The sequence below is a fragment of the Sarcophilus harrisii genome, chromosome 4, assembly GCF_902635505.1.
Source record: "Sarcophilus harrisii chromosome 4, mSarHar1.11, whole genome shotgun sequence".
Lineage (NCBI taxonomy): Eukaryota > Metazoa > Chordata > Mammalia > Dasyuromorphia > Dasyuridae > Sarcophilus > Sarcophilus harrisii.
In genome coordinates this window covers 151082812-151106893 of record NC_045429.1, presented here as the reverse complement: position 1 = coordinate 151106893, position 24082 = coordinate 151082812, and the positions used below count along the sequence as shown (strand labels likewise).

At 34.2% G+C, this 24082-nt stretch overlaps 1 protein-coding gene across 1 annotated transcript in view; it reads right to left on the bottom strand.

Annotated features, from left to right (window-relative positions):
- Positions 1 to 1601: 1601 nt before the first annotated feature.
- Positions 1602 to 24082, bottom strand: part of HIVEP2 (HIVEP zinc finger 2) — a 201635-nt gene continuing 179154 nt past the window's right edge. Inside the window, exons 6-10 of the mRNA XM_003769514.4 lie at positions 22826 to 22980; positions 18893 to 19068; positions 16659 to 16760; positions 14950 to 15839; positions 1602 to 4071 (exon numbers count right to left, since the gene is read on the bottom strand). Coding sequence (XP_003769562.3) covers positions 3262 to 4071; positions 14950 to 15839; positions 16659 to 16760; positions 18893 to 19068; positions 22826 to 22980 — 2133 coding nt within the window. The 3' untranslated portion in view covers positions 1602 to 3261. The remainder of the gene's footprint in view (positions 4072 to 14949; positions 15840 to 16658; positions 16761 to 18892; positions 19069 to 22825; positions 22981 to 24082) is intronic.

The window sequence follows — 24082 nt, the reverse complement described above, 5'->3', positions numbered from 1 at the left end:
AGCAATGTTTAAACACTTACTAGCAGTGTAATTAAGGGTATTCATTCAACTTCCACTGGTTCTAGCCTTTTTATAAAATGATGCAGTTAGACTCAATGGCCTCTAAGGTTGCTTCCAGCTCTTAATTTATGATACTATGATCACAGCCTTTCTATAACTTAATAAATCCTTAAAAGTTATCCTTCAGAGATAGCCAGATGGAACAGTAGATGGAGCACCAGCCTTGGAGTCAGGAGGATGAGTTGAAATCCAACCTCAACACATAATACTTAGTAGCTGTGACCCTGGGCAAGTCACTTAACCCAAATTGTCTTGCCAAAAAAATAGTGATTCCTCAGACTCAGAGAGATTGTGGTGCCCATGGTTTACATTGCTATTACATCTCAAAAAAAAAAAAAAAAAAAAAAAAAAAAAAAAAAAAAAAAAAAAAAAAAAAAGATTTTGAGTCTCAGTCTTCAGGATTCCAGATCTAGTTCTATAGTCACTGTCTATTCATTTCTCAACTGAAAAATGTAAATTTCTTATTTTTCAGTCTTTGTGATTCATATCCACAAAATAACATTCTTCAACATCACCATCATATCTATTTCTAGAATCATGTTATAAAGCTCTTTAAAAAATCCAAGTTTTTTTTAAGGTTGAAATAAGATGTCAGATTATTAGACAATTCAGGATATTCTAGAATATCAAACCCAAGTGAAAATCTAAAATAATGAAAACATCTAGTTATTGCTTTTAGAATTAGAGTTGAAAGCACAACAAAATTATCAATAGGAATGAGGCATACAAATTGGGAGACAAATTGTTAGAAATAAAAATAAATTTGATTTTAAATGTGCTATATCAGGGGATTTGATAACATTTTTCCATCTTCATAGAGCATTCTTTAAGAAAGAGAATCCAGTAGGTATGCAATTTGCTCCCATATTAAGAATGCACTCATTATTTTGTAGCCCTCAATTATGATGGAAGAGTTATAAACTCATCATTTTGAGAGGAAAAGCTAAGAACTCTTGACAGTTATGATCCTATAAGACTTCAATCTTATGACAAAAAAAAATGTGATTTGAAGGTCATTTTTGTATAATACATTAATGGTTCATTAGTATAGTTAACTTTTTTGTTTTTGCGTATGGAGATTTGGGCATGTGGTGGTTGGGACATGGGGTATAAGAAAAAAAAAGGAAGGGTTTCTTTTGTCTTTAACTCTGACTCCTTTGGTACTTACTAAATACAGATATCTCAGAAGTAAATAAGATCATCTGTCTCTTAGCCTTGGGCAAATTTATTTCTGGAAATTTCATTTTGGAGACAGGACCATTATCACAATAAGTTAGAATACTGGCAAGTATAATTTCAAATGTTATTAACTATAGATCCAAACTTGTATTTCTATAAGATCAGTGCTATTGACATGTCATTTGGCAGACAACCAAAGAGCAAACCCCTCTCTCCTGATAAATTCAAGCATGTCTACAACTTTTCAGAAACAGCAGAATTTAGCAAATAGGTTGGCATACTATTTGTATGCACTAAAGGTTCATCAGAAATCAAATTTAGAAGTTAAAAAACAAAACAACACATGAAAATTAGACACCTCATGCATGTAATTGTATATTTATTTCTTTTTAAAGAACACTCCTTAATGTAATTCAATATACAAACTTGGTTTCACAGAATTATAATCCACTAAAATAGAACAAAGATAACCCAGATTGTGTTTTTGTATCGTTGTACTCCCTCCTGCTTCTTCCATTTCTCCAAATCTACAAGCCAAAGTTCTCTTTACCTTCATACCTTCCTAACTGAAAACCATTCTGAATGATTCCCTCTTCTATATAACATCTCATTCTTCAAATCCTACATTCTCTTTCCATTAGCCTTTGACCCTACCAGAAAACCAGAACATTTGCACTCTTCCCCTAACCCAGAGGGTAAAGTGACCTCCCCAATAGCTAACCTAATTCTTTACTCTGTGGATGGACAGACAGGAATGAAGAGGGGACCAGTGAGCAGGCCTCCATGATCCTTTCTTGCTTCCACACCCACCCCTCAGAGTTCATGTATGATGTGTCTATAAGGTGCCTGAGTTCCACTCGCCAACTTGTGCAGCAAGAACCAAGATAACTTCTGAGCTCAGGTGTTCTCCATTGGCAATGCACAGCACTGCTAAGCCAAGCCACCGGGCCGGCCGATAACCAAGTTCTACACAGTCGGATGTGCTTTGTCCCTTTAATTTTTAAAGACACTCCCACATATAGGTATCTGGCAATCTAGTGTCCAACTGAGTTCCATAAAATTGTACCAGTGATGCACTTGTACATATTTACATGGGGCGGAATGTTTTCCCATATTTTAGATGAGTATATAGATCAACATGTTCACATAAGACCAAATACTTTTTAATATATTTATAACTGATTTATAAAGCTTTGAAAAAACTCACAATAGCACATTGTTTTACTTTAATGCTTTACGGTACTATCAGTTTAAAATCACAATCAGCACTTAAGTTATCGTCAATCCAGCAAACAAGAGACAAAAAAAAAAAAAAAAAATACAAGAGTTAAGAACTGACAGATACATCCTTTATCTTTTTGTTAAACTAATGCATGAGTGCAGAATAAGATAAGATACTCTAATTTAAATATCTTGTTTACAATATACAGTTTGTTCTAATTACGCAACAGTAAACCCCATGCTTCACATAGAAAAGCAATCCACAACATTAAGAAAAAATGTACAATTTATGAAACAAAGTAAATAAATATTAGTATTACAGAATTGGAGCTGTACATAAAAGCTGTTCAGTTTTAATCATATAAAAATATGTTTTAGTGCAACCTCACATATATATTGATGCTGTTTTTGCTTTACATCATTTAGATCCAAGTGTCCAAAAAAGGAAAGAAATTACATTTATTACAAAGCAGATACACAAATTCTAAAATATGTACAAATTACTGCTAAAAAATGCTTATAAGAATATAAGCAAAGTAAAGAAAAGGCACAAACATCTGTACAATTTAAAAGTACCAGACCCAAAAGGAGAATTTCAAATTTTATTTTGGTCAGGCTCATGATGACTCGTTGTTTTAACTAATTTTTTTCTGATATAACAAAAGTATATATAATAGCAAACTACTGTAACTTAAGACAGGCATGCTATAAACTTGATTACTTCTATCTCTAGAAAAACAAAAACAAAAGTAACGGGTGAAAGTATGGGTGAAAGTCTCCATGCATCTCCAATCAATGTAGTTAACTTTTTTCTGATGCGGGATCTTTGCCTTCCTGTGTGCTTGAAGGTAATTCTTTTCCGCTATGAAAACCTAACTCTTGGACATCCACACAACTCTTACTGTAAAATGTGGAATGAGCTAATTCAGTCTGTGATGTACCAAAGTTGTCCTTTTCACCATCGTGCAAGTCAGGGTGGGTGGCTGAGGTACAGGGCTGGCCTGGCTCAGATCCACTAAAGTGTCTAATGCTCAAATGTGCACTTTCTGAGGGTTTCTGATGAGGCTCCAGCACCCTCGGCTGATCTGCCCCAAGCAGATTGGCCTCTTCTGTGGCAATGCGGAGAGAGGCGATGGCTTTTGTACAAGTTTGTATGGGCTCCTCCTGTTCCCTCTCTGTGGCATTTGGACTGTCTTCTGAAGTGCTCTGTTTCAGCAGGAGTAGGGGGGAAGAGGATGTGCTGCGTGAACCAGATGAGTGCAAGGCGTGAGAAGAACGTTTCTCATGAGGCTGGGAGATGTAGGGTTCTCTGGCAATGGTTTCAGCCACAGCTCTTTGCTTTTCCTCAGAGTCCTCCACTGGCAGAGGCATTGTGGGCGGAGCATGTAAACCTGAAATGGCCGCAGGTATGGAGTGGACCATTTGGATCCCACCAATGGGCCTCATGGGGATAGGAGCTCGCACTTGTTGCTGAGAGTGGAGTGGAAGATGACTAAAGACATAGTCATTAGGACCTTCAGGGAAAAGGCTAGAACCTTGCTGTTCATGAGCACCTTCTTTGTCTCCATAGAGACTGAAGTAAGGAACCTGAGGTAATCCTCTTCGTAAATTCTGCAAAGAGAAATAAAAAGAATGTAAGTTTCAAAACCTAGCATCCTATTCACAATAATGCTCATGTGTTATTATTCCAAATCTTAGCATCTTTCATGGATGCTCCAAATCTACCTATTCCTTTCCATGGTTTTTCATTTTTCAAATCAAAAGTCTTAGCACATTTGTCACTTACTCCAACAGTGTCAGCCTCAGAAAATTTTTGCTTTTTAAAAATCAACCATGTGATAATATATTCAGCATATAGGCCACTAAATATATATAGAAACATACTTTGTTTTAAATTATTAGAGAAGGAAAAATAACATTTAAGACACATATAACATGCATATACAGTATTGTAATAATATACACGTATGTACAATTATCACAAAGGTCTTACCAACTTTAAAATATCAATAATAGCTTTTTTCTTCTTTCAAAAAAAGAAAACTAGCTAGGATTCAACTACATAAAGCCTTATCCAAATCTTGTAGAAATAAAAAGTTCACCGTCTGTTCATACACTGGGCAGATTTCATTTTATGCTTTTCATTTTCAAAAAGTGTTGATGAATGTGACTGGATTGACAGCCCTAGAGATTGGCATCTTTGAGTTTTCCACAGACCAGGTGACAGTGCAAGTCTCAAGTCTCAGAAACAAAATTCCTCATCAAATTGGTTTCATCAATACATGACTTGTGACCTCAGGAAATAATCTCTGTAAGTCTCTTTTCTAAAAGCCTTTCCATCTTGAACTTAGATTTGGATATAAGAATTCAAGAAAGGACACTTAAGATAGAAAAGGGATGGCTGCTTCTGCTGTCTTATGTAGCAGTAATTATCCTAACACATTTCAAAAGTCAAAATTTGTTAAGCTGAAGTTGGCAACTAGAAATGAGACACTGTGTTTGGATAGTTAAATTCCTCCTTTTATATGATAGTTGTTGAATTTTATATGATCATTTATTTGAATGTTGTTTTATAGACCAAGGGGTCATTTCTACACCTTTTGATTAATTTGACATTTGGTGGACACTATTATTATTGGTGATAATTATTCACATTTATAAAGAGCTTCAATTTTCAAAGTTTCTTGGGCAAGTAGTTCAAGCATTATTATTTCTACTTCATAAATAAGGAGAGTGAACCTCAGAAAAGGGAAATGACTTCATAGAATTAAAAACAAATCATAAAAAGAGAAAACCTCAGAGGCTATAATAATAAATGATAATATAATGATAACTAGCATTTATGTAGTCAGTTTGCCAAGTTGCAAACATACATGCCCACAAAATCTTATTTGATCCTCCTAACAAGCTTGTGAAGTAGGTGCTTTGATTATGTCTATTTGTAGATAAAGAAATTGAGACAGAAAGAGGTTAGGAATACATAGCTAGTATCTGAGACAGAATTGAGTGTAGGTTTTCCTTATTCCGAAGTTTATTACACACAATGTCACCTAGATGTCCAAACCATTCATAAACAAGAATTGTCTCTATAATTCAATATATCTGACAAATAGATATCCAGGTTTTAACTGAAGATCCACAGGAAAAGAGAAGGACAGCTGGTAGTGCTGGACCTGTAATCAGGAAGAATCATCTTCCTCAGTTCAAATCTGGCCTCAGACACAACTAGCAGTGTGACCTTCAACAATTCTCTTACCTTATTTGCCTCAGTTTCCTCATCTCTAAAATGCACTGGAGAAGGAAGGCAAATCACTCTAGTATCTTTGCCAAAGAAACCACAGATGAGTTCATGAAGATGTGGACACAAATGAACAAAAGTGAAGAGGATCCCATTATTTCCAAAAGTAGCCCATTCCATTTTGTTTTAGTGCTGAGTGTTACAAGTTTGTTTGTTTGTTTTTTCCTTTTATCTAACCTATATCTGCCTCTTTATAACTTCCAATTATCACTTCTAGTTCTGCCCTCTGAGTCCAAGCAAATTAAGACTAAATGTTTCCCTGTGATATCATTTCACATACTTAAATACAATAATTGACCATCCCCAAGTCTTCTCTTCTTCAAAGTGAATATGCTCAGCTCCACATTGAAATGTAAGCTTTGACAATCTGTTGTTGTTGTGTTAGGTTTTTTGTTTTTTTTTTTTTGGGGGGGGGTTGTGTCTTTGTATCTCACTTCTGGTACCTGACACAAAACAGATACTTATTAAGTGCTTGCTTGAATGGATTGGATACAGAATAATCTTGATGCCTTTTTTCACTTTAATTGCTTTCCTTCTGCTAGATAATCTCTAGCTTCTCAGTGTCCTTCCCTAAATCATGGCATTCCAGAAATGAGCACAATAATCCAAGTGTAATTTGTTAAGGACAAAGTACAGTAGGGGGTAGTTAGGTGCTGCAAGAGAATACCAAGCCTGGAATCAGGAAAACCTCATCTTCCTGAGTTCAAATCTAGTCTCAGACTATTACTAGCTGTGTGACTCTGGGGAAGTCACTTAACCCTGTTTGCCTCAGTTTCCTCAAATCTGGTAAGTGAGCTAGAAAAGAAAATGGCAAACAGTTTCAGTATCTTTGCCAAACAAACCCTAAATAGGGTCACAAAGAGTCAGGTGTGCCTGAAAAATTACCAAAAAACAAAGTACAGTTAGATCGTAACTTTCGTACCCATGGGCTCTTTTAATGCTGCCTAATGTTTATCTTGGAGTTTAAAAAACATCCCCTAATCCTTAGGCAGTACAATAGATAAAATGCTAGACATGCAGTCAGGAAAACCTGAGTTCAAATGCTTCCTCAGGCACTTATTAATTGTGTAACTCTTGTCAAGTGACTTAAGCCCTTTTTTGCCTCAGTTTCTTTATGAAACAGAATTTAAAATAGCACGTACCTCCCAGAGTTGTCATATAGATAAAATGAGTTAATATTTGTAAAGCTTATCACAAATCTTAAAAAGATATATAAATGCTAGTTATTATTATTATCATATATTTCAAAAGTTGATTTTTCTTTTCTTTTTTTTTTTTTTTTTTTTGGCAAAGTAATTGGGATTAAGTGACTTGCCAAGGTCACACAACTAATAACTATTAAGTGTCTGTGGCTGCATTTAAACTCAGTCCTCCTGACTCCAGGGCCAATGCTCTAACTACTGTGTCAACTAGCTGCCATAAGTTGATTTTTTTTTAATCCAAATTATAAGACTTTAACTTCATTCCTATTAAAGATTCAACTTGCATTTTAATATAGTGAAATCTTTTTTACTTTTATTCTGAAACCCAAGATATAGTTCTCCTTCTTTTCATTTGTGTAATCTGCAAATTTTTAAAGCATGACATCTATTCATTTATCAACTCTTTATTAATGACTTGCCTAGTATGATACAGATGTTAAATAACAGCTCCTGGGCTCCTGACTCCAACTTGACTGTTTTTTCCAATAAGATTGGGAAAAGAGTGCTGTTCTTCCAGAAACAATGAAGTCAAAGTGAGTTTATTTGATGGAAAGATAGTAAGCTGTTTTGGACTTCTTAAGTTTAAGATAAAATATCCAAGTGGAGATCAATCAATCAATTGGTAAATTATTATTAAGTGCCTACTATATGTCAGGCATTGTGGTAAGTGTTGCAAATACAAAGAGAGACAAAAAATAATCTGTCCACAAGGAGCTTAAAATCTAATAGAGATGTTTTATGGCTATCTGGAGAATTGGGTGGAAAATAAACTGGTTCTGGAAATGGAGATTAGAGCAGTCCAAAAGTAGAAGCAAAATCATGGGTTTGAATGTGATTGATGAGGGAGAGAATGTAGAATGAGAGAAAAAGAGAGGGTTAAGAACAAAATTTTTAAGAACATTCATTTTAAGGAGAAAGGGGAAAATATGAGACTAGTAAATGAAATTATAGTTTCCCAGTTTCAATCTTTGGAGACATTCGCTGAAGAGGAATTACCACTGAGATTTCTTACTTTAGGGAATTATCCTCCAAAAAGATAGGTGATAGAATCACCTATCTTTATTCAAGTAAGAAAGATCAAGTCATTTTTTCCAGATGCTTATCAGGAAACACCTACATTCACCCAAATGCATGGAAAAGGAAAATTGTCTAGGGCAATTCAGGGACCCTTCATTTTCTATAATTCAAAAGATTTTGTATTCTTTGAACCATGAATACCCTTTCCAAACATGAAAACACTTTAAAAATGAAAATCATAAAACAATACAAGGAGACAGATTTATGAAGAGTTAATGATTCATTATCTCTGCTACCTTATCCTCCCATCACCCCTATTTTCACCACACAGTGTACTGTACTTTTATTCATTGGAATACAAATCACTGGAAGTGTGGGTGGAGTGACATTAGATCACCAAACCTATAATCACAAGGATCTCGTAAATCTAAAAAAGACTGAGGATGAAATTTTGATGAAGGAGAATTTAAATTCTATAAGAAAAAAGAACCATGGCAGGGCATGTTTATTTAGAAGAGGAAAAAGCTCCAGTTCTTTTGGCAACTAGCCTATGTCGACAGGAGAATAGTAATGATTACAGTAGAATGCAGACAAATGTACAGTGCATTCCCTTTCAGACACGGGACTTTAAGAAATACTACTAGAATCCCAGGTCTTTGAGAGCATAGACTTTCATTTTGTCTCCAGCACTGAAGATAGTGTCTGGGATGTAATTATAGCAGGTGAACAATAAATACTTGCTAATTGAATCGAAAGTTATAGCAAAAAAAATTTTTTTCCCATTTGATATTGGTTATATGGTGGCTTCTAGAGACTCACAAAAATGTTCAGCACATGTGGTATCAGAAGAGAATATCTAGTTAATGACTAAATAGCAAAGCATGAAAATAATGAGTAAGTCAGAGAGTTACTGAATAAGCTGGAGCTTACTAAGATCCCATCAAAGAGTTTCTGGCAAATCCTGTATACTATGGAAAGTAAGGATTAATGAAATTTTGCTTTGATTTCCTTTAAAAAGATAAAAAATACTTATTTAGTGTGTTCACATAGTAAATAATCAAACTGAAATTTCATTTCTTTAATGCTCAAATCGAAGACATGATGGCAACAGGAGCATTAAATTGTATTAGGAGAAATTATTCTCTTTGTAACCAGTTCAAAGAATTTGTACATAACTGAGCACTTCCATTCATCCTTCAATCCATCTTTCATTCCTCCTGATTCATATACTAGAATTTGGGAGAACAGATTTTAAAGTATTCTGAGAAAATATAGATAAGGTTTACTGGTCTAAATTTGAACAAATGAAGTTAAAAGTAACAGATAAAAGACACCTTCAAGATTTAGAGTCTCGGGACATATGCAAAAAAGTATATATTCCACTGAAAAAGAAAAGAAAGATAAGCATTCAAAGAAAGGTACAAAAGAGCAAATAAACAAAATTTGAATGGGCTACCTTGGGAAGTAGAAAACTTCCCCTCACTGGAGGTCTTTAATATGCAGTGTTATAATAGAATGTGGTATGGGTTATAAAAAATGATCTCTGCAGACACTTCCAAATCTAAAATTGTGAAATTATGTTAACTGAAGTCTTAACTAACATTTTCGTTCTTTAAAAAAATTGGCTAACATTTCCAAGACCAAGAAAAATAGTTATTAGACTGAAAAGCAAATAAAAATAACTACTAGGGAATTGACACCCCAGTTATACAAAGAAAGATGATAGAAAAATATTTAAAGGAATTTCAATCATCATACCTAGGCAAACTCCATTCAAGGGCACTATAGTACCTTGTGGATACAATTGTTGATCCACCGTATGTGATCTTTGAAAAATATTGAAAACTGAGAGAGATGCTACTGAACTTAAGATGAACAAAGATGATCTTAATACACCATTAGATTGAACCTGTGTTGAAATATCTCTGGATCAGACCACTGGGCCCATTGCTCTAAAGTCAGCTTAATATTCAAAATCCCACTGATACTCTATAAAGGTGACAATGCACATTTAGCTACATAAATTCACATATTCCCATGTTACATGTTTAATATAGTTCATGGTAACTACTGTTATGAATTTTTCATTTTGTGATTTTTCGGACACACACACAGGCATGCACATGCAGACACACATGAATGATTACTGGAATTCTCAAGTATTGCTCCTGTCTTTATGGTGTATATAAACATGCACACATAAAGATCTGGAGCCAGAAGAGATATTAGGGGACATCTTATCCAAATCCTTTTTATGTTCCTTCATTTCCTTAAGGAAACAAAGGTCCACAGTGTTGAGTGACATTCACTGTCACACATGCATTAAACCACCGAGTTAAGATTTGAACTTGGGGTTTGTGATTTTAAGTTTAAAAATGCTATAGCAAAAAATAAAATGTTGTAGCAGTACTTTCAGTGAAAGTGTGTGTGTTTGTGTTAAGGAAGGATATTGAAAGAATGATGAGGGCAAGCTTTTGATATACATAAATAAAATCACAATGAAATTTGCTGGACTATAGTTCAAAAACTACCTGAGCTACATATGCTACAAAAGGTAAAGATAAGAATACTTATTCATGTCATAATTTATGTTTTAGGGTAGAGTTTAAACAGAACTTCTGGCTTCATCAATGTAGAAAACTTCTATTATAGAAACTTCTTTCACTGATGAAGATTTGCAACTCATAGTCTTAAAATGCTCCCTAAAGTACTAAGAAATTTAATGATGTCCCCAATGTCACAGCCTATAGATGTCAGATCAAAGATTTGAACTAGTTTTTTTCCAACTTCAAGATTCTTCTGCCTTCCTTTGTTACTGTATTTCTATAACCAGGAAAAAGTTCTATTAGTATGAAATGCAGGCATCATGTTTTTATAAAAATATGCATCAAAGTGCTATTATGTACTGTTTCAAAATATTTCTACTCCATGACAAAATTTCTTCTTAGATTAAAAAAAAAGTTATGCTTTTATTAGTCTAATGGAAGAATTGGCCACTCTATTTTGACCTGACACTATATGTCACACATAGTGCCAAATGTGCAATGACAGGCTATTTTCCAATAGTACCAGGGGTACTCTCCCCAACTAAGTATAAGTTTCATACTATATAACAATCAAATATGCATTATGACTATAAGTTATTATAATATTCTCTCATCCAAGATATCTTTAGCATCTAAACTGTGGCACTGAGTTCAATCTTGACAAGACTTTCCAATTAATTTGACCTGTACAAATATAATGCTCATGGTAAAAACCATGGGCAAATGAAACCCAAGTAAAATTTTATATCTCTTAGTATGCTACTGCAATGCATAAAAAAATGACTGTTCTATTTTGAGGGCTGAAGCATATTACTCCCACCTCTTGCAAATTGTCTATTTACACAGAAAGCATCTAAATGAAAAAAGAAAAAAAATTTGGAGGGGGGGGAGATGACTAAAGTTCTATAAGAGACTCAATTCCTCTAAAATTAAATCTAAAGTAGGCAGGGCAACTCTAACAAAAGCCTGACTTTTCTTAGGAACTTTGGCTATGCCAGTTATCACCAGTTAGCTAATCAATAAACATTTGTTTAGTGTTTTTTAATAGCCTAGGCTCTGTTTTAAGATACTGAAGATACAAAGGGGAAAAAAGGAGATAGTCTCTTCCCTCCAGAAGCTTACATTCTACTGAAAAGGTACCGTATATAGTATCTATACTCTAAACTCCAGCATATTGTAGATACGCAAATATATTAAACAACATTTAATATTACTGGTACCCTTAATCATTTCTTTAGTAATTGATATCTATTTCTTGGGGAGAGGGTAGTGGAGACATTTAACTACAAAAGGTACATCCCAGGAGAATGTCTTCTCTTTTTGCAAATTCTATTCTATTACATTTAGCAAGTATTCTTTTTTCTTTCAATTCCAGAATGGAGAAATTCCTCACTTTTTCTTCTCTGGAGAGCCATGCCAAAAAAAAAAAAAAAAAGTAATATAAGAAACAATCACAAGCTATTATTCCTTAATCCCTGGAGGAGCCATAGGTGTGGAGGGAGGGACAAATGTTCCTGTTTAAGGGAGTGATTGCAAAGTCTGAAAATCAGAATATTTTTCTCAAAATTTTAACCTTTTTAATGCAATTACATTCTGCATTATTTTATACTGCAATCATGGGTGAGCTAGTGTTTTTTAAAATGATTTTGGCACAAACTCAATGACTAATAAAACTACCCTATTTCCAATGACAGTTTTCTGGGCATTCATCCAAAAATTAGATGAACTCTCTTTATCCACCCCCTCCATTCCTTTGCCCAAGATGGCTGTGGGTTGCTGCTATTTGTGCTAATCACAGTGCACTTGCACAAAAGGCATAGTTTTTAAAATCACATTTTATTGAAATTGGTTTGACATGTCATAAATACCACAATAAGTATGTATGGGGTGTATGTCATAACAGGAACTATCACAATGCTCATGGTGAGCTATGTCTCACACACTTCCACCAGCATCATTATACCTCTAGGAATCTCCACTGTACCCAGGAAAGCATCTTAGACACCAGATACTGTATCAAGCACTTCTGGGAATTTATAGCTCTCTATTCACACTGCCACAGCATCAAATGCTGAAGTTCCCACCTTCCTACTTAGTGCTGCCAAAATGCCATAGCCAGTGACTCAATGGTAATTTACCTCCTTTTCTTGGCTTGGGCTATCTAATTCACCAGTTACAAATGATGGCTTGGTTGTCATGGATTTTTCTGCAACAACTGCATATTAGGCTAACTGGGAAGATTATATTCATGTCAGGACATAGCAGGGAAGGGCATGAATGCACCAGGTACTTGTTTCTCAAGTTTAGAAATATTATTTAAGCTCACAGCTCAGTTCTCCTCACTAAAAGGGGAAACTTGTACTGATGGTGAGGAGAAAGGCAGAGAGTTGAAGAAACCAATCATTGGAACAGTAATGTGCAAGAATAAGTGGCTAGGTAATTGCTTCCCTATACTGTATATCCTTGCATGCTAATGACCATGTTATTTCACATCAGAAGAAAGCAGGAGGGTTGTTACAGTAAAGGGTACAGATACTAGGGGGAAAAGGTACATTTGAAATGAGCAAACTACAAAAAGTAGTTAGTCTCTCTTGTTTACACAAAGTGTGTACAGTTTTATTATGATGGCCATCATCATCATTTTTATCAGTATTATTATTGGAAAAAGCATTGATCAAACAGCCAGGCTATATTTTTCAATGTCAAAAGTGAGTAGAAATAGAGAATTCTTTTTATTATAGGTTTTATAGTATTATACCATTCCAATAAATCCTTATTGGTATTGTTATTTTGTTTCTGTTGAATCAATGCCTGTAGTCAATTAATAAGTATTCATTAAATGCTGACATGATACAGGCAGCTAGGTAATAAGCACTAGGCTGAAAGTAAGGAACACCTTAGTTCAAATATTATTTGTGATACTTATTATCTGTGTGACCTTGGCCAAGACACCTAACATGCCTGCCTCAGTTTCCTAAACTATAAAATGGGGAGAGTAATAGCATCTACATTACAGGGTTCGTGGGAGAATCAAATGTTTATAAAGTATTTAGCATAATGTTTGGCATATAGTGCTTATTTTAATACTTATTTTCTTCCTCTCTCTGCAAAATGATTTGCTAGTGTATTTACTTAGAATATATTTTGAATTTACTTATATCACCACATATTGTCTTAAATCATAGCAATCAAGCTCCTCAGGACAGGGATTGTTTTATTTCCATGTCTACTCCTAAGCACTTTGCACAGTATCTTCCATATAGTAGGCACTTAATAAAAGCTTACTGATGGATAATACTTATTTTTTATTATTGTTCTGTCCCACTCTTTGTGATCCTATTTGGGATGTACTTGGAAAAGATATTGAAGTCATTTGCCATTTCTTTCTGCAGCTCAATTTACAGATGAGGAAACTGAGGCAAATAGGGCTAAGTGACTTGTTCAGAAACACATAGCTAGAAATGTTTGAGGTCAATTTTAATTCAGAAAAATAAGTCTTTCTGACTCCACACACACTCTATCTACTTCATCACCTAGTTACCTGATAATCATCAGATAATAGCTTCCCCCTAGCTCTACTAGCTTTATCCCTAAATTTTTTTATCTCTGATTTTATCTTAGTTTATCTAGTTATTATCTTTAGCTTCCTCATTAGTTCTACTACCTCCTTCTAGCTTTATAGACACTTTTAGCAATCTTTTTTTCCATTTCTTCATTCTGACCAGCTTCATTAAGTGACTACAAGAAGGAAGAAGAAAAAGAAAAAGCAGATATAGGTCTCCCAAATGACCTGTTCTTATGTACACACACACACACACACACACACACACTCCTCATAAATAACATGTGCATTTTTGTCCCTTCTCTGATGTCAATTATTTTGAAAATTCATTCACTTGTGATAAAAATAGTGGATTTTTAAATCATGACATCAAAGTATGAGGCTGAGATGTAATCTTCCACCTAGATAAGATTTACATAAATGCCATAATATGAGTTCAGATAGTTTTAAAGCTCCTGTTTAAAAAAAAAATGTTTTTAAGCCTAGTTTAATTCATATTACTACTAAATAAATTTCAAAAAGTAGTTAGAAAAATCTCCAAAAATTATTAAATAAAAACACATTGGAGACCTGCTATAACATTTCAAGCCTTTGTTATAACAATTTAATAGTGCATTTAAATAGAATGTCATTTGTATTTATTTATATGAACATGTGGTGTCTTTTAAATGGATTTTAAAATGTTTCTCAGTGCCCTTTTTTACCTAACTTCATTCATCTTCCCTAAGACATCCTTAAGCTATCATGAATTCCACTCTACAATGGTTTATTATAGAGAGATTTCAATGTGTTAATTCTTTAATATATATATATATATATATATATATATATATATATATATATATATATATATTTCATACTTACAGTAGGTCCCAACAAAACTGGCTCGGATTGCAAATACGGCCCCATGGACAATGGTGAATTATGATATATAGCCCTTCTGGGTGATGGTGCTCTAATGGTGGGCATATATCTTCTCTCTCTTCGGGGTGAGAGGTCTCTTCTACCCACTATATCTTTCCCAGGTGACAAGGGCCTCCTTGGTGACAGATGGCGCCTGGGTGAAACATCTCTTGATGATATCTCTCTCCTCAATGCAGCTTCTTTTCTGGGTGAAAGATGTCTCATGGGTGAAAGATCTCTCCTTGGTGACAAATGTCTTCTGGGTGATAAATCCCCTTTGGGCATTAAATACCTATTTGGTGAATTATCTCGACAGGGTGAAGAATCATATCCAGGTGAAGACTGTCGGCTTGAGGGAGAAAAGTCCCTAGGAGAGGAGCTAGGTTCTGAAGAAAGCATGTACTCTTCATCCATACAACTGGGTATATCTAGCCTGTCTTTGTCTGGCTCTGAATCAGTACTTTTGCTCTGGAACAATCTCTGATACTGTGTCATCTGTGTATCTTCACATGAGTCACTTGGTGTCATAAGCTGGGTGACTTGAATACTAGGTAAAGTAACTAAGTAACTGATCAATGAAGAATGCCCCATTGAAACATCAGTAGGAGCCCTGTGGGCTCCAACATTTACAGGCAATGAAGAGAATCTGGGTGGTTGTGGACTAGTGCTTCTTGATCTTGTTTTTGGTGTCAAATCTCCTTGGTCATCAAATTCATCGTCATCTTCATCCTCATCATCATTATCATCTCCATCCTCACCATCTGATTCTTCAGCATCAGAAAATTGATGATCAGTTGAAATACCTGACATGCTACTCTTCTCTGTCCCCTTGTGCAAATCTTCAATATTTTCTGAAATAATGATAAAGATAGTGGAGAATGAGATACAAATAACAATCATAATCAAAACTTGTTTCAGAATCCTACTAACCTATAACCTCTAACAAGTATTGGTCATTGCTTACAAGGTAGACTATTTCCTGGGATGACTCATGGCACTTGGCTCCTAGACCAATCCTAACAACTACACATAGTACTTAGCATATGCTATAATGTATTATTATCTTTTTATATGAATCACCTATATCCTTATGGATAGAAAGTCCCTTGTGAAGGTAGGGATTATCACGTTTTCCCCAGAATCCAATGAACACTGTCTTACATATACAAAACATTCAGTATTGTTGATTAATCTCTTACAGGATGATGCTGAGGATTGGGGGAGATACCATCCTATCTCAGAGGACACAGATTTAGAAGAGGATTGTGTCATAAGTATATGACCAAAATAAATTTCAGTAATTTCACTTCTCAGTGGTGGGTGTGTTCAACTAAGAGTGAGTTCTTAATAATGGACACAATAAAGAAGAATCTTCTTCAATGTTTTTTCCCCCAAAAAAGCACTATTTTTACTATCAGTTTATTTTACCATAATTCTAAAAAAGACATTTTTATAGTATCTTTTTTCCAATAAATTTTAGCTACATATGCTTTTTCACTATAGTTTCAAAAAATAGTTGTAGGTTCTATCATTAGTGTTTACTAAAGTGAAAAAAAATTAATTTTTTTAAGTTTTAACCTAAACCAATTTTATCCCTTTAACCATAAAAGCCCAAGTATCGATGACTCAATTGAATTGTGTAAAGATTGATCAGTTAAGTCGTAACCTACCTGCTTCTTCAGTTTCTGTATCATCCACTGATGTCATTGATACTCCCAGCTCCAGACATTTTTTCATGTGTGCTTTAGATTTCATATGTTTTGTTAAATTTCCTAGATGAAGATAGAGACCAATGAGGAATGGATTGGTCAGGACCTTTGGGAAATCCCAAATTGGGATAAATTTACATTAGTATCCCCTCAAATTGAGAAACTATTCTTGTCTCAAGTCTTAATCCCTGAGAATCTAACAACACTAAATTATGTTTTACTATGAGAGTAAAAGGAGGGATGTATGTAAAAAAAGCAAATATTTTTTACTATCTCAGAAACAAATTCAGATTTTTAAGACATGTAGAATTTATGGCAAGCAAATGAAAATTGAATGATCCACCTTGGGAGGTAATGAGTTTCTAACATAAAAGGGAAGTTTCCGTGAGGTCTGGTGCAGTTTCAAGTGTTTTTAGTAGTGCAAAAAAAAAAAAAAAAAAAAAAAAAAAAAGATATAGATAGGCTAACCTAGGAAAGTAGATTGCTTTAACAGGAGGCCCTAGCTAAACTAATGAGAAGGTTGGAATTGTCAGTTCTGCTTTAAGAGATATTTATATGTCTATCTAAAATACAAAGAAAGAAAGAAAAAAAAAGGAAGGGAGGAAAGAAGAAAGGAGGGTAGAAGAAAAGAAGGAAGAAAGGAAAGGAGGAAGGAAGAAAAGAAAGAAGAAAAGAAGATGAAAAATAGAAAGAAGGAAGAAAATGAGAAAGAAAGAAAGAAAGAAAGAAAGAAAGAAAGAAAGAAAGAAAGAAAGAAAGAAAGAAAGAAAGAAGGAAGGAAGGAAGGAAGGAAAGAAAGAAGGAAGGGGGAAGGGAAGGAGGAAGGGAAAGAGGGAAAAAGGAAAGAACAAATGAAAGAAAGAAGGAAAAAAGGAAGGAAGCGAGAGGGAAAGAAAAACAGAAAAGAAGAAAGAGAGAGAAGGGAAGGGAGGAAAAGGGAGAGCAGAAGGCAGAGGGAGAGGGAGGGAAGATGGAGGAATGAAGGGGAGTAGGGAAAAAAAGAAAAGGACAGGACAGGATAGCACAGGACAGGACAGGAACTGTGTGTGGGGGTGGTGAGAGAAAGAGAAAGACGAACAGAGAGAGACAAGAGAAATATCTGGAAGGAGATTTGGGCATGTGATTCAGAAATAAGGATTTTTAAATGAAATTACTTGAGGAGCTAGGGTGAATAATAGTCTTGTATCAGAAAAGCCTGGAAAATAAGTCACAATTTTTGGCTATAAATCTAGAACTTTGGCGATGGGAATATATTAACATGTTCCTCTACCAACTTGTGTGTTGTCTGACTTCTTGATAAGCAGTGGTACAGATTGTTCCGGTATGCAGATTTTAAAATCAACCCATTGAAAATTATGGGAGTGAGTGGTCAGATCCATTAGAGCTAATGCAAAGTACATTTATAATGAAGTCAAAACCACTGTCTCAGTCACTACCATCTATATGTTCAGAATTTTGGAGTGAGAAAAGTTCTCCTGATGTAAAAAAAAAAAAAAAAAATAGCAGAAATAGACTCAGCTATGCTTCCTCTGTGAAATGTTTTCTGTAATTGTCTTAATGAATACACATTTTTTTTTAATTTAAAAAAGTATATTTATAAGGCAAATCCTCATTTTAAGAGATAACATTAGCTATGCTTTCAGAGTAGTAAATGGAAGATTTTCTCTCTGCTAATAAATACATGTGAATACAAGCTATCAAATCTCTATGCATAATTAATGCAACTCTGGATGGAGGAGCCCACCTGGGAGTCTATGGATCTGTACATTATTTATAAGCTTGAAACTGACCCACTGTAAAGACCATGAGCACATGCTTTTCTGTTTCAATTGCAGCTTTACTTCTATGCCACCGCATATGTTGTCTCCCCATATCATTTCAATATTTGCTGCAATTACAACCCAAACCACATAACATTTCTAACATGAAGTCATATTTGCCCAGGCAGTTTTCATGCCACTTCCTTAGCAGATAGCTGGCCTGAACCTATGGCTTTTAATCAAGTGATTCATGGAGTCTCATAGTCTCACATGCATCCTTTGATCACTTAGTTGAGGGAGAGAAGACATTTGATGGAGTCATACCGTCATAAATGAAACTACCTCATAACTGATGGAATATGGAAATGAAAGAGAGATCAGAACTTTAAGCAGCCAGAGTCAAAGCCATTTTTTCCTCCAAAAAACAACATGTACCTTTTGTTTTGAAGGCAAAGTTACATAACTTGCATACATAAGGCCGTACATCAGTATGTGTGCGGATATGTTTTTTGAGCATGCTGGGCTTCTTACAGCGAATCCCACATTCTTCACAAATGTACTTTCCTCGTCCACGTCCCCTAACATAGACATACTCCTCATTTGACTTATATCTGTCAGAAAGAGAAAGCACAAGATATTTTTGAACATATTTTGAAGCATATTATAAAACAATTAAATGCAACATTATAAATTTTCCCAAAGCTTTTTTTTTTTTAGCAACAATCACTCACATATATTCTTATTAGTAATATGAATGATGTGAAATTAGAAATTTGGAGAACAAAGAGATGAAATAACCAAAATCTGGCTATAGCATTGGAATGGAATGCTACCTTATTGAAAACTACTTCCTTGATAGGCTTGTCATATCTCAGAAGTAAATTGGCTTAAATATCACAATAAAAGTTATTCTGACTATGAATATATAAATGAATATGGATGTGGAAAGTACGGATTTTTAAATGAGTTCACTGAAGTGAAAGGTTGGGAATTTATGCATTATTGTTTTTGGTTGCCAGGACTGCCTTAAGACAACAGATAACAAATAAAATATGCAAACACATTTGAATCACCATATATCCTTTTCTAATGCAATGACATTTTCTGAAGTATGTATATACTTCACTTCACACACACGCATGCGCGCACACACACACACACACACACACACACAAACACAAAGATACATCAGTAAATTTGCTAAAAAGAAGTAGAACCGATAATAGAATTCTTCATTTCAACTCTTAACTCTATTTTTGAAACCCTGGCAACACAGTAACTCTTAGCAAACTGCCAGCTTAAATTGACTGAGCTTGCTCAGCTCACCAACTGTTGTCTGCAGATTTGATCAACTCTTCCCTGATAGAATATAAATCCTTAGGAAAGAGTCTCCTAAAATTCAAAAGACTTTCTCACAAAACTATTACATGATGAAATCTGGTCAGGAAACAGGGCATCATTTCCCCTCACAACAAATTTCCATCCATTTCTAAGAGTTTTGAGGGCCTAACCCCTACTTTTGACCCAGAAGGAAACAAACATGAAATGTCAAAATGCATAGTAGTCATTCACTGAATTATTACACTTGTTAGTCACTTTTAATCCTTATCTCTGAATCAACAAGCATTTATTAAAACATTTACCAAATGCCAAACTCTGGACTAGAATCCAAGAAAAAACCCTGGGCCCAATATTATCTGGCTGATAATTCTAGATATACTATGGAGGCATATTTTTGGTATCAGAGAGGAAGATACCATACAAAATCCCCAACATTTTCATCCATGATTATGTTTTGTGAAAGGTACTAGAATTACAAATTTTGCATATTCAAGATTTTTATTTTCAAGTTGAAACAGAGATTCTTAACCTGGATTTCTTTTGGGTATTCAGGTACAGATTTCAGGGAGTCTATGAATATACATGGGAAAAGTACTTCATTTTCATCACCCACTAACTAAAATTTAACAGTTCCTTCAATTATTTTTTAAAAAATTATTCTGAAAGGGGCATATAAACTTCATCATAAGAATGCTAAGAGATATATGATGCTTACAAAAAGATTAAGAACTCTGCCCAGAAGAAAAGAACTACCACATCCCCTCCCACCACCCACTCTCCTTTCTGCTTTAGAGAAACTTATCAATTTGAACAAAAGGAATTTCAATCTCAATAGTTCCTAAAATCCTAGGATTTTCAGGTGAAATTCATACATGGCCCTAAACCACTCATATTGCAGAAGTTACTTACATCAGTTACCAAACAGACATTAAATTGTAAAGCCTTTTGCCAAGTTCAGGACCCTAGCATGGTGCCTGTCATATAAGTGTGATTAATTAATGCTTGTTGATTGATTAATAGGCAAGATTTTTATCAAAATATAGACAAAGGAATGATCAACTAGCTATGCAGCTGAGCTTTCTTGGATGCTCCCCAGCTCCTTTAAAAGTCCAAACTGCTCTTGTCCCTAGATATCAAGATAATCTGAACTCCTTTTCTGATATAATGTGTTGCCATTAAATGACTGGGACAGCTAGATTCTTTAGTCTCATAAAATATTATCACTAAGTTAGTGAAGTGCACTGAGGGATTAAGAGCCAAGGAAATTGTGCTAGAAAAAGTTAATTTTCTTCAGGGAGAAGTCTTTCAAGCCCAATTTAGTCCTATAGAAAATGGAATACAAATACATATAAATCAAGCAAATTTCCTTTTGAATATAGTGAAAAAATTAGATAATCCTTAACAATATATAAGAATTAACTTGTACAAATGAAAAGCTGGGAACAAAATCAATAGCTTGAATTTTATAAAAGAATTAACTAATTAAGGGAAATAAATATAAAAATATTATGAACAATGTCAATGTAAGAAATTGGCAAAGTCAGACCTAATAAAGTCAACATAAGAAATTGGACGATATCAAGAATAAATAATTTCTCCTCTTCTCTCCTTTCTAATACTATAATAATTTCTAATACTAATAATATAACAAAAGACATCCCCTCTCAAACCTACTTTTCAAAGGAGATTCATATTTATTGAAATATAACCCATCTATTATCATGTTTAGGTTAAGTCCTTAGTTAAGTAATTAATAAAAATATGACCCATTATATAGACTAATGAAAGGGAGGAGAAAATGAAACATTAGCACAATCCTTTCAGATGATCAAAACACAGTGATAAAGTATGCACATACGCTTTTTCACTTGCTTCCTTCCTTAGTAGAGATGTGGTTCCCCAAAGCATACAGCAACTCTACTGGAAGGTCTCTCTACACTAGAAGTGCAAATGCCCTGCTATGAAGAAGACTGTTGAATGTGGGAGTGTTGATTCAGGAACAGTGACCCTCAGTCTCTGGAGAAAGATAAAAGCTACATTTCTCTCCTTTGTACTAGAAGATGAGAGTTTGAAAGAGATTCAAATGATAAAATCTTCATGGAGAATACAAAAAACACTTGTTTTATTGAGAGAAATGCTAGGTACACAAAGATAGTGAAGTGGAAATCCTAGCATAAAAACAAAAGCTTCTTGACCTCTCTCTATGCAATTGCCCTACTAGGTGCTAAAAACTATGAAAGAAACAATCAACTCAGATATCTGAACAACTAACATTTTATAGATTTATACAAAAACACAATTCTAGTTATTTAAATATAATTAGAATGAACTCAAGGAAAACATAATATGAAACATATCTATTGCAAATTTCTAAGGCTAGTTTCAGTGTAACTGAAATCCCAATAATTGTTAATGTTTTAAAGTTTGATTGTGCTTAATGGTCTACTTTTACCTTTATAAGATATGATTGGTAAGACATTAAAATGTGTAATGTAATTACCCATATATATTTATCTATGTAATGTCCCTTAGGGATATCATATAGCTAATATGATTCTTATTATTATAAGAAATGTCTGCACTTCAAAAATCAACATTTTCAAATATATGACTATTTTATTGCCTAAAAATAAATGTGCATGATTTAAGCATTTTAAGTAGTACAAAATATTTCAATTGAAAATAAAAATATGTGCATGAGAAGAATGTTAAAGAAAGAACAAAGCTAGAGGTCATCAAAAGCCCATCAATTTCACTACTTAAAGGAGGGCTCTGGTAAATTAGGAAGGATGCTTATAACATATATAACAAGCACATTTGCATTAATAGCACAGCAGACCTTAACACAAGGGCATTGACTTCATTATCTTTCTCAAAAGCCAGCAACACTATTGAGCTGTGCATTGAAAAATAACATACCAGGCAAGTACATAGGAACTCCATTTCTCTCAATGTCTTGCCCAGGTAGGGGCATTTAACTTGAAATACAATTGAACTGATTTTACATTTCCATTTATGTTTCCTTACCCTCCTTCAAAGATTTTAATTCGGATTGGCTCAGTTTGTTTGGACACAATATCTTTATCCCCATGAAGATCTCCTTTGCCTCTTTCTTTTAGGATACTTCCTACTAGTTTCCTTTCAAATTTGCTACCAAATAAAAATGACGCTTCAGGTTTCATCTGTGGGACAGAAACAAAGAATCAGTTAATGCATTTGTGCAAAGAAGTAAGTAAAAAACATGTTCTCAGTTATTAACATTTTGGAAAAATTTTTAAGGGATGCATACAGGATTTGATTTAGAAAAAAACAGAGTTGTTAACAGTTCAAGCAACATCAGTTGTTCCAATGATAGGTCTTCAGAAGATAAATCTAACCTTTCAAGTCTTCTATAGTTTAATACAAAAAGCACTGTGATTTCAGCAGAGTGGGTACTCTTTTCAACCAGAGAAGATGGCAACCCTTCCATTATTATGTAGGTGGTTTTAAGAGAACTTTTGCAGTCAAAAAATTCATTATCCTTTCTGGTCATTCCTAGAGATAAGCTTCTTTGAATTTAAGTAATATAGGGTGTCCAACAAAAATATGTCATCACTCCTACACCTGAAGTTCTTCAAGTTTGATAAGACCTTCCAGAGTTTAGACACTACTCACCTCAATACTATGAAGAAGCATCAAAGGGACACTTTAGAGGAAAGTCTACTCTAATTTTGAAAATTGGCAAGTCATATTTACACTGAAAAGTCACTTAAGTGAAAGGCAATAGGGAGAAAATCAGAAGGGAATTTCAATATATTCAAAAGAAATAGTCATACAACCTTCCCAATAATAAAAATCCTGAATTGTACAAAGCAAAATAGGGGGAAGGGATAAAGGATGTATAGTTTTTTAAAGTTTTATAATTTCTTTAATAATATTTGAGCATGGGTCTTATTTTATGAATACCATTATGATTTTTTTAAAGGCACTTGATAAAAAAGGAGAAAAAGTTCAAAACCCCACTACCATTTTTTATTCTCATCAAGTTAAAACAATTTTTCCTCCCTCTCTTTTCCCCCCATTCACCTATCTCCCATTTTAAACCTCTTTAAAATAATATTTATATTATTGTAGGTGATGAACTAATTGATTCTAAGGTAAAATGGCAAGGTAATGCATAAGCTTTGAGAAGTAAGGCTTTCCCTTAATCAGGAAGCTCCATTGCTTTTCTCTTGCCTTTAGGATAAAATATTCAGTTTAGATTTTAAGGTCCCTCACAATGGGGTTCTGACTCACCTTTTTAAG